Source organism: Cebidichthys violaceus, unplaced genomic scaffold, assembly GCF_023349555.1.
Source record: "Cebidichthys violaceus isolate CVI_PGR_0920_01 unplaced genomic scaffold, fCebVio1.0.p SCAF_15, whole genome shotgun sequence".
In the NCBI taxonomy this organism is placed as follows: Eukaryota; Metazoa; Chordata; class Actinopteri; order Perciformes; family Stichaeidae; genus Cebidichthys; species Cebidichthys violaceus.
This window is the reverse complement of record NW_027176318.1, coordinates 10,305,526-10,319,187: the sequence shown is the minus strand read 5'-3', so window position 1 is coordinate 10,319,187 and position 13,662 is coordinate 10,305,526. Positions and strand designations below refer to the sequence as shown.

At 41.9% G+C, this 13,662-nt stretch overlaps 1 protein-coding gene across 1 annotated transcript in view; it reads left to right on the top strand.

Annotated features, from left to right (window-relative positions):
• The window catches only part of ptprn2 (protein tyrosine phosphatase receptor type N2), a 114,105-nt gene that overhangs the window by 30,715 nt on the left and 69,728 nt on the right, over window positions 1-13,662 (top strand). The window contains exons 6-10 of the mRNA XM_068709932.1: window positions 58-354; window positions 599-639; window positions 1,225-1,643; window positions 4,760-4,846; window positions 10,499-10,578. Coding sequence (XP_068566033.1) covers window positions 58-354; window positions 599-639; window positions 1,225-1,643; window positions 4,760-4,846; window positions 10,499-10,578 — 924 coding nt within the window. The remainder of the gene's footprint in view (window positions 1-57; window positions 355-598; window positions 640-1,224; window positions 1,644-4,759; window positions 4,847-10,498; window positions 10,579-13,662) is intronic.

The window sequence follows — 13,662 nt, the reverse complement described above, 5'->3', positions numbered from 1 at the left end:
TTGTTTGCCTTGTGATTTAAAGTTAAACTTCTTCATTCTTCCCTTGTTTCTGTCCAGAGCGATTCATCCAGAATATGGTGAACCAGTTGGGAAGGCACAGCATCGACATGGAGGCTTTGATGGGCAAAGACCTGGACCAGCTGGCTGGGGTCATCACAGGGGCCCTGCAGGATGTGGATGAGGAGCGGCCTGTGGTTGGGACCCAGCCAGGACCAGGATCTGCTGATTCCAGGGGGGGCATGGAGCGTAACAGGGAGCCACTGGCAGCCGGGCAGCAGAATCAAGACCAGGTCCTGAAATCAGACAAAGGGAAAGAGCTAAACCATGAAGACACACTGAGAATGAAACAGCAAGGTGAGTGTTTCTTCTGTTGAGAAAGAGAATGAAAGCTGGCAACACTTGGAGTACTAGTGTGTTTATTTTCTGCCATATACAATAAGTTTCTAAATACGTTAATAATGCTTCGTTTGTATAATCCTCATAGAAAGTGCAGCCAAATGTATTTTTGAGTCTTTCATTTTGAGTCATAAATGTTTTTTCTTTGCTAAAGAGAACTTTTTCCACACAATCTGCTCTCATAAATTGTGTTTGTTTCCAGGCCAACAAATAGACGGTGCAGACAAAGAGCCTGTTGACAAGGTGAATTTAAAATTACTCTGCTCAACCAACAAATTGGTTTCTCAGGGAGCAAGACATGTCCAGACTTACACTTTATTCACTTTTGAATGCTACTTCAAATAGAGATGATTTGAAAGTTGTGCAGACTAGCATTTACTGTTAAATTATTAGAACTTGAAAGCAACTGCAGGGTCTTTTAAAATTCCTTGAGTATTGTCTAGCCTCAAATATTTTCATTTAATGGAACTTCAAAAGCGACATTAATGAAAGTAGTTCTGCATGATGCCATGGATCTTTTGTTTAATTTTTAGTCCAGTGAGTAAAGGCACTAAATGCACCCTTTTCTAATTTGTAAGGAAAAAGGATGTCATTAGACCTTGTACCAGTGCTCAGACATGGAAATGTCAGTGAATTCAACACAAATGTATACCTTTAAATGATTGCCATATCTAATAGAATAAAAGTCTCTATTCAAGGTATTAATTACGTTGTCCTCAGAGCTTTAAAAACTCTCTTCTAAAAGGAAACCTAAAAGTAATGTATCAGTAAAATGAAGTAAAATTGCCTTCCTTATTCTAAAGAGAAATCTTCTTTGATTTAACACAGCATGCAGCCTTCTTCTCCAAGCTGCTGGACTACCTCAACCTGGAGGCCTTCAGTGACGCTCCAGTGGTCAACATTGGGCCACCGGCTCCCCTTCGGAAAATGGCCGGACTGGAGAACGTCCAAAGCCGAACGACGCAGGGCCAAGTTTCCGTGCCGCACCGTTGGGAGGCGAAGACCTTGCCTGTGAAGGAAGGCTCCACCCTGCGGTTAACCAGTGGTGCAGATGGGCCTGACGCTCACGTGGACTCAGAGATCCAGAGGTGGATGCAGGGGAATCAGGACCCAGCGGGGAAAAAGCAGTTGGAGGAGCCTCAGAAGAAGGACATGAGAGTCAAAACGCAGCTGGTCCACGTGGGGGTGAAGGAGTTTTCCAGCAGAGGGAAGGACAGACACTTTGGCTACATTATCACCGGCTCAGAGTGAGTATGATTCACATATACTACAATGTTACATATTGATATTACAATGATTAAGGTTATATTCATCATTTCTAAACTATAATATTCTTAGTCAATGTATCTTGTTATTAGGATATTTAGGCATTTTATTCTAGTGCTGTTTGTGTTGTTTGGTGTATGTTTTCCTGCTGAGCTGTGTGTATTTGTATCAAGGTTCTTCTTGTTTGACTGTAAAGAGTGTAGTATGGGACTCTGATATGTTCTTGTCCCAGTTACACTTAAAAAACAATGCAGACTCCGTCAATAGATTGATCGACAGTGTGTCAATAACCTCTTTTACCTCAAAAACTCACATGCAAAAAGCATTACTGGCAAACCTAGTAAAAGCTACTCTCTTGTTCTTTTTTCTTTTTCATTTTTATACACTTTTATTTAAAAGGGAAGACTAGGACAGAACATCAATTTGACTTTTTAATATTGCCACACGGACACTTCAGGCACCCGGAAACGTTCGTGTGGTAATATTAAAAAGTTAAATTGGTGTTCTGTCCTAGTCTTTCCTTTTATATTATCCACAATAACTATCCAGCACCCTGTCTTTAAGGTCAAATCGTGAGTTTTGTCTTAATTTCGATATACCTTTATAGCCAGCAATAAACTCCAATATATATATACATGTATTTGGAAGGTTTTTTATGTTATCCACCCAACAAGAAAGACTTCATATATATATATATATATATATATACACACACATACACACACACACACACACACACACACACACACACACACACACACACACACACACACATGTATGAACACACATTTTATATATGTGCATATATACATTCATCCATGCATCCAAATATTGCTTCATCCTCATGTATAAATCTACTAATCCATTAAAAAACAAACATACTAAAAAACTAAAATGAAAATCAGGGGGGTGTATGTGTGTCTGGTTCTTAAGAGGTTATTATCAACCGTCTTGATGTTCATATATCATAGTTTATTGCTCCACTCACCAGTTTTCAGCCGTACTGTAGAACCTGTTTCAAGTCAGACTCAATACATACCTCAATACCGAGTAGATGTCTGCTTTGTTTCGTTACGTAAAACTGCCTGTAAGAGACATAGTTTCTGTCTGAAACCACCCACATAATCACGTCTTTATGAAAAAAAAAAAGAATACTTCTGGTTGTGCTGCACCTGATTACAACAGTAGGAATGATAAATCCCTCAGTGTGTGGGTTTTACTATGCCGTATTACAGCTTTAATGATGATACTTTGTCATGAAAGGGTAGCCAAGTTCTCTCCTTCGCTCTCACCTCTCAGTCAGCTCAGGCTCAGCACAGATAAGTTCCTATCGACTGTGTCTTTGCCCCTGGTCCAGCTCTCAAATCCCTTCATGGCGTTATCAAGTCAGTGTGTTGTCCTTCACCTGTTCAACACACGTCGGCTCATGAAGGTGCGGTGGGCACAATCTTTTTCACGTTATTGCCACACATATAGAAACGCACTAAGACGTAAACACACAACACAGGTGAGTGTGTGCCAAGGGAAATAAAAAGGTCACCTTCTGAATAAAATATCTTTACCTCCTCCTCCCCGTCTATCCTCAGCCCACTGAGTGGTCACCTATAGTTGGCCTATAGAGGGGTCTGCATTTGCTGCAGCCCTCATGATTGCACGGTTGTTATCCCCGGCTCCTTCGCACCCTGCAGAGAGGCTTCGCAAACTTGCTTATCTGACAGCTCCTGACATTGTGGTGGTGGTAGTGGGGGGTTTGGGGAATAGGGGGGGGGGGGGGGGGAAGGTGGAGGGGGAAGGAAGTGGAATGGTTTGGATAGAAGAGAAAGAGACGGAGAAACCCAAGGGGAAAAGTACTAGCATCAACAACCAAGTCACTCCTGGAGCTCTCCAGTTGCTAGAATTACCGCAGAGGGATGCAAACGTGTCTGGAATTGCTTCGGTGAATCTTTAACTTTCAAAACCTCTCAAAAAGTGGAGAAAAAAAGAGCCACCCACTCTCTCAAAGGTGGAGGGAATCAGCTACTCATGCACAGTGCACTGTTCAGCTGAGGGGAAAAAAAGCTGCTGTATTGTGGTGTCAAATGTAGACCAAACAAAAGAATATGTCAGCTAAATTTGAACCTTGAATTGTAAAATTGTTCCATATATTTTAGTATCTGGAAAAAGATAGCTGAAAATGCACTCAATCGCCAATGCTGTGTGGAATTGGTTCCCAGTTCAATTTCTCTGCTAACAAAACGATGTCCCATTATGATTTGTGACTTCTTGGTGTCACCTTGCAGTCACTTGGCGCTCCCAGTGATTCCAGGTTAAGCTGTCAGCTATAAAGTAGCTTTCTGTGTGTGTGTGTGTGTGTGTGTGTGTGTGTGTGTGTGTGTGTTTGTGTGTCTGTGTATGCCCTTCTCATTTCCTCCATCCAGCGCGTCGGCCTGCAGATTGCCTTTGTTTGGTCTATTTCCTTGGCGATTTACTCTCTGAGTGAGAGAGCAGCCACGGACTGAGCTGAGATGAGGCATGGCTTTATCAGACCACCATTACACTTCACCTCCATTCCATTTGCACCTTATTATTCTCATCTCACCGCGAGGGGCGCGTGCGTGTGTTTGTGTACTTTGTGTTATCATGTTTTACTTTGAGCGTACGTGCGCGCCAGAGAAAGAAAGTGAATGGGGGGCGAAGAAAAAGAAAGATGAGAGAGGGGAAGGGAGAGAAAGGCGCGTCCATATGATACAGCCATTACACCTCATGCAGGTTTCATTTGCACCTTATTGTTTGTCTCATCGCTGGAAAAAAAGCAGGTGATTTACCAAGCCTGAAGAGGCAGCTGATCCCTTTTCCCTTGGCACGGCTCTTTGTGTGTTTGTTTGTGTTTGTGCGTGCCTGTGTGTCTGTCTGCTGGTGTGTACATGTGTGCAGTACATCCATTCAGACAACCGTGGATGTGCTTGTGTGCAATGACCCATTTGTGGGTATGAATTGTGGCAGTATCTCCTTAAAAAAAAAAATAGCATTTTAACGGCTGAATAGCTGTGTGTATATGTTGAATGGGTGTGGACCTCCGAACGTGACGCCCAGCTGTCTGTATGCGTTTCTCCCCCAGCTCCCTCACCAGTGACCAGGGCTCGGACCTGATGGAGCGGCTGACGGAGAGGCTGAACCTCCACGCCGCGGACCTCACCCAGCTCTCGTATGTGCAAACACAAACACCCCTACATGCCCACATTGTCACAAATAAGAATTTACCTTGCAGTTTACAAGCCATACATTGCATAAAGGATAATTGGCCACGTTTAAAGCATTTGAAACAGATTCATGTTGTGCCTTTGAGCTCGAGGAACAGAGTGAAGGTTGTCCAGAGGCTGCAAGGACTATTTGTGTGAAAAAAAGCTGTGCCACGCTGCCAGAGACTGTAGGCGTTAGTTGTTTTTCTGACCTTTTAGAGTGTTTGACTTCTTGCAGGGAGAGAAATCAGGCCTAATTACCTCCAGACACACACTGATGTCTCCATTGTATTCAAAACACTGCCTCGCCGCCATTGTCACTGTATGTCTTGTCAAAAAGAGAGCAGTCAAGCCATCAAACGACTCTCAGTTAGAGGCAAAGGGAGGAAGAGAGAGAGAAAGGGAAGCAGCAGTGGATCGAGAGCTGGAAAGAGAGAAAGTAGTCCAGCAGGAGGCAGTGAATATATTAATGAGCGGACGAACTGTCCTTGAACCCGGGTTGGTTTGTGCTTGCACCATGTTTCTGCTGTACATTTGGTGTCAGACCATGTAGGAGGCAGAGGAGATGTGTTCGCCTAAGATCTGACATGCCTTTCAAGACGCTCCTGCAGGAGAAGTGAAGTCTGGGTGGTTCAGCAACATCCGCAGCATATGAACACCAAAGCCGGTGCACTGCAGTCTGCAGGCTCTACTGTTACTGTAGACACAGAGCATTCTGGCTCGGATAGCGACTGCGAGGGAAAACTATCTGACAGTACTCTTTGTATCTAGTGTTCAACACTCAAAATACACAGTGACCTCAAAATAAATGCAACCAAGGAGACGTCCTGATCCCCATCTTTAAATTAAAGCTTTAAAGTTTCGATGAGCAAGAACACCAGGACACATTGCTGGTTGAGCCAATCGTGTTATTACACCTGTCATTTCATGTCACTCAGAATCAACTCCTAATGCACATAATGACCGATGCTGTTATTTGGATGCGGATGAACAGCCCTCCACATTATTGCAATGTACGATCATTTGACTGTGCAAGAAAAGTGATTAACGCAAAGGCACATATGACACGTGACAAGGCAAAAAAAAAAGGATTGCACTACAGATGATCTCAAGATATCAGCAGGAGATACCTGAGTGAAATTGAATAGATACATTTAGATTTTCTTGTTGTACTGCACGTGTGTAGTAGGGGCATGTGTGCATATGGGAGTTGTGTGTCTTCTAAGAGACATCTCTGGCCTAAACCTGAGCTATTAGGGCAAGCAGGACGGGTCAGGACGGCTGGATCAGGCCAGAGTTTTGTGTTTTCATTCAGTTAGTTGCTCATTTCTAATTTATTATTCTAATATTTATTATTCTATAAAAAAAAAAAAATGTAAATCTATTTTGGTTTTATTTTGTTTTGATCTCTTTGCTTTCTCCTGCTTTAGGCTGTGCAGTCTCATCTAACGAATCATCAGATAAGATATCTGAATAAAATCTGAATCTTCAAAGTGACTAGTAGCTATACTGTCAAATCAATATAGTGGACTTAAAAGTACAGTCATTTCCTCATAGGTTTTAGTATAAAGTAGCATAAACCGTGAATAAATAATGCACTTTTTGCCACCCTTGCATACATTAATGGTGACAGGGTAAAAGCCACAGACAGATGTCTTAAACAACTCTGTTTTACACCTTATATTGAAGACAAATACAAAAATGTCCTCTTTGTTGGTCTTGTTTATCGCCATTCTCTTTCCTTTTACAAAGTAATGAAAGCGCATTGGAGTAGAAATAGACAAGACGGAGGACGTGACGCAAGCCCATTGTGCCTCTTGCTGTGTGTGCCACGGCAGGTGAGTGTTTGAAAGCCTCTGTCTGAATATGAGTCGGCTCAACTACGAGAGCCGGGTCAGAGCACGCCGCCCTGCTTCGGGGGGTCCGCTCTCTCCTCGCTCGCTCTGATGAGCCCCGATAGGAAGACTGAAGACGAGATACTCAAACATGACAACAGGCAGGCAGAGAAGAATTTCACACAGAGGAGAGGAGAAGAGGAGGCTGAAGGTTTCCATGTTGTTGAGATTTCCAGACGCTGAACAATATGACGTGATGACTACAGTAATCAGCACAGAATATTCCCCTTTTCAAAAGAGATGTGAAATTGTAGTTTTGGATGATGATGTTCTGAGGGATAATATGTGCCTTTTTCAGATGACGTAAGTGTTTTTCTCACCAGAAACACTAGGGGGAGTGGGATACACACTCACAAGTCCATCCTCACACACAGTCTGTGCCGACACACACACACACACACACACACACACACACACACACACACACACACACACACACACACACACACACACACACCCTGCCAATATCCCACAAACCAGTCTGCACATATACACTCATCATGTCCCAGAAGCAGAGCTAATATGAAGTCCTAGCTTCCTCATCCAATAACACAGGAGACGATGTGAAGTCCTCCAGAAAACGTATCCGTTTTAACTTCGCCTCCCGACTGTGGCGGTGTTTCACCCCCCCCCCAGCATATTTAAATACGGTTTGTGTGGCTTTGGAAAAAAAAATAAAATCACGTCAGTTCAATTTGAGATGCATCGAGCACTCGGGCAGAATGCGTTCGGTCAGGAGAATGGAGGCAGGGGTAAAGATTGCGGAAATATTGACATTTACAAGAGCAAACAGAGCCCAGGTGAAGGTATTAGAGAAGGACACATTTCTTTTAGAGCCGTGTATATGTGCGTATGTGATCATGTTCACAAATGCATCGTGCATGGTCGGGTCCGTCTGTCTGGCGGTATCGGCTCACATCTTGCCCCCGGCGGAGTGGGTGTTGCTGCCTCTGTAGCGGGCTGACTGATGGTGAGTGGGTCTGGGTCACAGCACTCTGGCAGTCTGATGAATCTCCCTCTCTGCCGTACGGTCTGCAGGAGCACGCTGAAAATGTGTATACACTTTCCATGACTTAAGTGTGAAGACATGATGATGTGCTGTAATGGTTGAGTGATTATGTCTGATGGAAAGTGGACAACTCAACTCGCCATGTGTGTTTATTATAGAAATAATAAAGGACTAAGTGTCCATCTATTCATCCATCCCTCCATCTATACGTTTTGTTATTTACCAAGTACAATATCTCAGAAGGCACTGGTTAAGTTTGATGAAATGTAAATGATCATACAGTTGTTTTAGCTGGTATAATATATATATATATATATATATATATATATATATATATATATATATATATATATATATATATATATATATATATATATATATATATATATAAAATGACTGATCGCTTGTATTGGGGAACCCACTGAGAATTATCACCCAAATCTGCAGTACCCTCACCTTTACACTTCCACATATTTCAGCTCATTCTTTTGTTTTGTTTTTTCAGTTTGCGACTTTACAGTTTTGGCTCACTAATCTTATCAATGGCATTTCCAAGTGCAGCAGGCAGCTGCTTTTAAATAAAAAATCTATCTTACACCTGCTCAGCACCAAACAGCAGACAGACACAGTTTGCACGCTGGTGAACATAGTGCAGTATTTAGTTTCCCCCAGCAGCTGGTGGAGACCAAAAACAGAGCTAATAGAGAGTGAATACTGAACAAAATACAATCTGTTTATGCAGGTTTAACAACATATTATGTGTAATCTACATCTTTTTCTAAAGATGACATAAAATGCCTGCTGTAGAGATTTATATTCTTGTATCCACTGTTCCAAGTAGCCATTGATATCCATAAATTAAAAACTACTGGCAGACACTTGCTAGAATATCGTGAATCGTCGTACACTGATTTTGTAGTAGTGTAAGTGAAGTCTTTTTAAATCCACCTAAACTGAAAATCAATGCAAAGTTGCTTTTTACCGTGATGGATTATGCATGTTAAGCAGGTTACAAGAGTTAAAATGAATGGCAGTCAATGGCTATCTTTATTGAACATGTTTAAAATCTTAAACACAGCGCCAAGGTTTATAAAATTAGCCAGTTAGCTACGATGCGGTATATTGTATTTGCAGTAAATGAGCTAAAACATGTTAACTGGTTTGGGGCCTTTAATAAAGTAAAGGCCCAAACGTCTCTTGAAAGGTTCATGCCAATCTGTTTTAAATGGAAATCAATTTGTTTAAATAATCTTCCACAAATGAGTGTCGTTATTTAGATATAAAACTGCACTAGTATCAAGTAAAATATAACTTGCTTCTACAAAATTGTTGAAACAAGTTGATTTGTACTGGAGACATGAACATGTACCCACCTCAGTGGGAGACATTTGCGACTGAATAAAGGACTCAAAGTACTTCACAGATCTTCACAGCGTCGATCTCAGTTCTGGCATTTTACAATTCTCACTAAATGGCCTGTTAGGATTTTCCTACAACGTGGGAGAGTGATGCATCTGACTCCTGCATTGATCATTTACTCACCCATGCCATGTGTTCATCATCTTAGACATCTCTGATTTAATTTTGATTCTGATAAAACTCGTTGAAAATCACAGCTCACTGCTGCACTCACAGCATTCAGAATTATCCTGATTGGCCCATTGGGGAACTACAATTACAGCTCAGAACAATGTGCCATTCTAGTCACTGATTGGCTCAGACAGGGTCTTCATCATTCGTGGGGGATGGCATGCTTATCGTAGGCTCGTTTGAAAGACAGCCCTCCCGAGGAAGCCCTCTAAAGTTGCTGCTTATTTATTCTTTTAAAAATACATCATTCAATGGCATCATTTGGGAGTTTAAGAGGTTACAGTAGACATGGGTATGATTTTGTCTCTACACATTGCTTCAGAATACACAGTATTTCCTGACCACTGCAGGGAGTTCTTACAGAGTCTGGTGGGGTTGTTAGATTTTATTTCATGGGCAACCTCAGGGACCTCAAACATTTATTCTGCCCCAGGGAGAGAAGTCTGTGGCTGACTCCTGACCAGACAGAGGAGAGTAAAGGAACAGGGAGTACCGGCAGATTACTGCAGGAGAAGAGAACACATGATGACTGTACATTGGGCTTTGGCCAAATTCAAACTAAAAAGCAAAAGAGAACTGAATATAATGTTGACGTCTTTCTCTGAAATATGGCGTCTGGTACTTTACAGCTTCTCTTCTCATCAGTCACACCTTTTTTGCATCCTGGCAAATTCTGCATTGAGTGAAGAGTTAAATATAATAATTCTTACTACTTTTTTTATTGTCTCGGAGATGCTACCACTAGCAGCCAGTTAGCTTAGCATAGAGACTGGAAACAGCTAAACAAAACACACCTACTAGCACCTCTAAAGCTCACTAATTAACACATTCAATCTGCTCAAAACTTAAAATCAGCAAAGGCTGTTGTGCTGGGGGTTATGCACCGGACTAGTTCTTGACCTGGAGCACAAACTTCTTGAAGTATCCGCTGGTTGTCTTGCCTCCAGCAGCTCCATCCTCCGCGTGTGTCTCCTCAAGATGTGTTCAGGCACAGTTGTGCGTGTAGCTCTAGCTCACCCGTGTTTTTTGCAGCGCTTAGAGCCCAACTGACAATCAATGTAGTCATGCCAAAATGTCAAACAATTCCTCTAAATACAACTGCTCATTTTGCTGTTTTTCTGCAGTGTCTTGGGTCCAGCGTTGACTTTCAGAATTGGCCCCAACCCCAAGAACGTCACCACTGCAGATCTGGTTCAAGTTGCAGGTAAGAGCAGTCGATATATATATATATATATATATATATATATATATATATATATATATATATATATATATATATATATATATATATACAGTATATATATCTGTAATTATTCTATCACCTATCACATGACGATTGCTGTTGACGACCTTCATTGCGATTCATCTCTTCTTCACTAGCCGGACCACTCTGTCACCATCTGTGCTTAAATGAGAACACAGATTAGTCTCTCCAGATACAGTGTTCATCAGATACAGTGTTCATGGCTGGTGTTCATCTTGTTCCGACAAACCCCCCGTCCCACAGAAGATTATCAACAGTGTGCAATGACAGATGACCATCAATTACTGAGATGATGAGTCTGTTCACGCACACACACACACACACACACACACACACACACACACACACACACACACACACACCCTGCACACATATACAGTGTACAGGACAGTTTATTTGGTCTTCTATTATGTCCAACAGGCTGACAGGTTAAAACAGGTTTTCACCAGCCAATCAGTTAGAGTGTGTACTTCTATATATATGTGTGTGTGTGTGTGTGTGTGTGTGTGTGTATAGCTGCATGTATGCACTTGTTCGATGTAGACTGATGGAAAGCTGTCACCCACAGAAAAGAGGGTTGTCAGTGTGCCTCCACTCCCCTGTTTATTGTCTGGACCTCCGATCTGCCCGGCGTATGAGTTGGTGTGTGTGTGTGTGTGTGTGTGTGTGTGTGTGATGCGTGTCGATGTCCTTGCTTTTGTCGGAAATGACTTTGAGAAGCACGGCAATACTCCCAACAGTCAATATCATCCACTATCACCCCACTGGAATCAACATGGTGGTGTTGTTATTGGCTGAAATGTGTTGCTGCTCCAGTTTTTCTACGCGGCGACATTTTTTGGCACCAACTCGTTCCCTATCAGGGACGCGCTGGATGACGGCTGATGATACAGATTTACCGCAAGAAAGGTTGGGCCGGGGGTTGAGCTTCGGTTCAGTGATTTTGAGTGTGAGTTTTTGTACATGTGTGTGTTTGTTGGATTACAGTGTGTATCTGTATTTATCCCTTACCGTCATCCCACTTTTGCAACGTTTGTTTAACAAAATTAGCAAATATTGCAGCTGCGGCAGATTTACCTCTCCTGCATGAGGTGTAATAATCATACTGTATCATAACATCCGTCTGTTTTCTCTTTCTATTTTATCCGTTTTCTACTTTTTTTTTTTTGCCGTCTTGTGTGACTGACTTTGATGAGGTGGCGTGTGGCGAGAGCTAATGACAGGCATGAGCAGGGCTGAAATGTCAGACCAAATGTTAAGTCAACATGATCATCAGCCTGACCCATGCTGATGAATTATGAATACAGCCCACCTGAATAGTGATTTGTAAAAGGTGATGGAAGGATCTTATCAAACTACTTCAGGTGCATCGTTGTTGTCTTTAAATCCGGACTGACCGTGGATTTCACCTCTGAAATGTATTAAAAATGTAAAAATGGAGCTTGTAGATAGCAGAGTGGTTAAATCCTCTGTCTCTGGAGCGACATGTGTGCCCCCACTGACCTTAGATCAAATCCTGCTTTATCTCCTGCGCCCCCCTCCTACCTCGTTACCCCGCTCTATTCCCACCACAGTGTGAAGCGGAGTGGACTTCCCACTCTCCTCTCGACATATAAAACAATGTGAAGTGAATGCAGAAAATCTCTTTTCAGTGTTTCAAATCATTTTTCTAGCTATATTCCAGCTCCAAATATGCACGCCTGACATTGAATTCAATTCAATATGGCCACGGCAAAGTGATTTCACAGTGGTTACAGGTTGTGGAGCAACGACATGGTTTAAGTGGAATCTGAAAATCAAACTGACGCCCACATGCAGTGGCCACCTGGGTAATCCTAGCTGACCATTGCCTTATGTGTGACCGTGCATAAATGACGTGGCCTCTTAATGAACTCATCAAAGCCCCTGCTGTACTCTGCTCAACCTGCTGCTGAGAGCCTGCACAGCGGGTTTTAAAGCAGCCATGCAACTAGAAACCCAAGAAAGGTAGATGCTGTAGACAATTCAGCAAACATATTCTTCTGTATATCAGATTAATAACCATTAAGTAAGTAAGTTAGTTTAGTTGAATAGCATCATTCAAGACGCCATTGAGTGATTCACAATGGCGGGGCTAAGTCCCGCCCCTTTTCCGGTGGACCACCATGGGACGTTATTTCGGGAAAAAATATGTATAGTAATCAACGGCGAGAGACAAAGAATCTTTTAATCCTGTTTACATTGTGCCTTGAATTACACATTTGATGTTCGTCATTTCAAAAGATAGTTTTGCTCGTCAAGAAAGTCGTAATTTTGTCGTAACTGTAGTTGTTGAAGTATGAAACTGTGAAAATACCAAATTAGAAAGACTACACACCCAAATGTTGCATAAGTGACGTCTCTCTCTGAAGGTACGATGCCTGTGTTTCAACAATGGGACTCACAGCCTGGTCCATAAACACAGATTGCAGAGAGTTGGTTTGGCGAATTAGATGTATAGTTAAATATCATCTGCATAGCAGTGCTTTACATGACTTATTATCTACTTGAAAGGATGTGCGTTTGCTCTGTAACATGTCAAAATTTTGTTACTTTTACAAGTTCTGAGAGCATGAGGCGACACGTTCAAATATCTTGTTTTATCTGACTAACAGTCAGCAATATTTACTTTTAAATTATACGAAAACACTGAAAATGTTTACATTTGAGAAGCTTGAAGCAGCAAGTATTTCAAATGCATGGCCAATTCATTTCTGAAAGGATTAATCAATCGTCAAAAATGTGGTGTGATTAATTTTCCTGTTGGAAAAATACTTGGAATAATATACAATGATCGTAAATGGACGTGTTGTTATATGATATACTTGTACATACATACTCTACATGTACATTGAGATGCAACAATATGCTAAATCTTGACTGGTGTTGCCTTGACTGTACTCTGCAGCAGCTCTGCTATATTCTGCCGTCCATCTATCTGCCCATCAGTTCTATTTGATGCGTTCAATGCTCCATTGAAAAGAATAGACAAAGAGACTTGGTTGA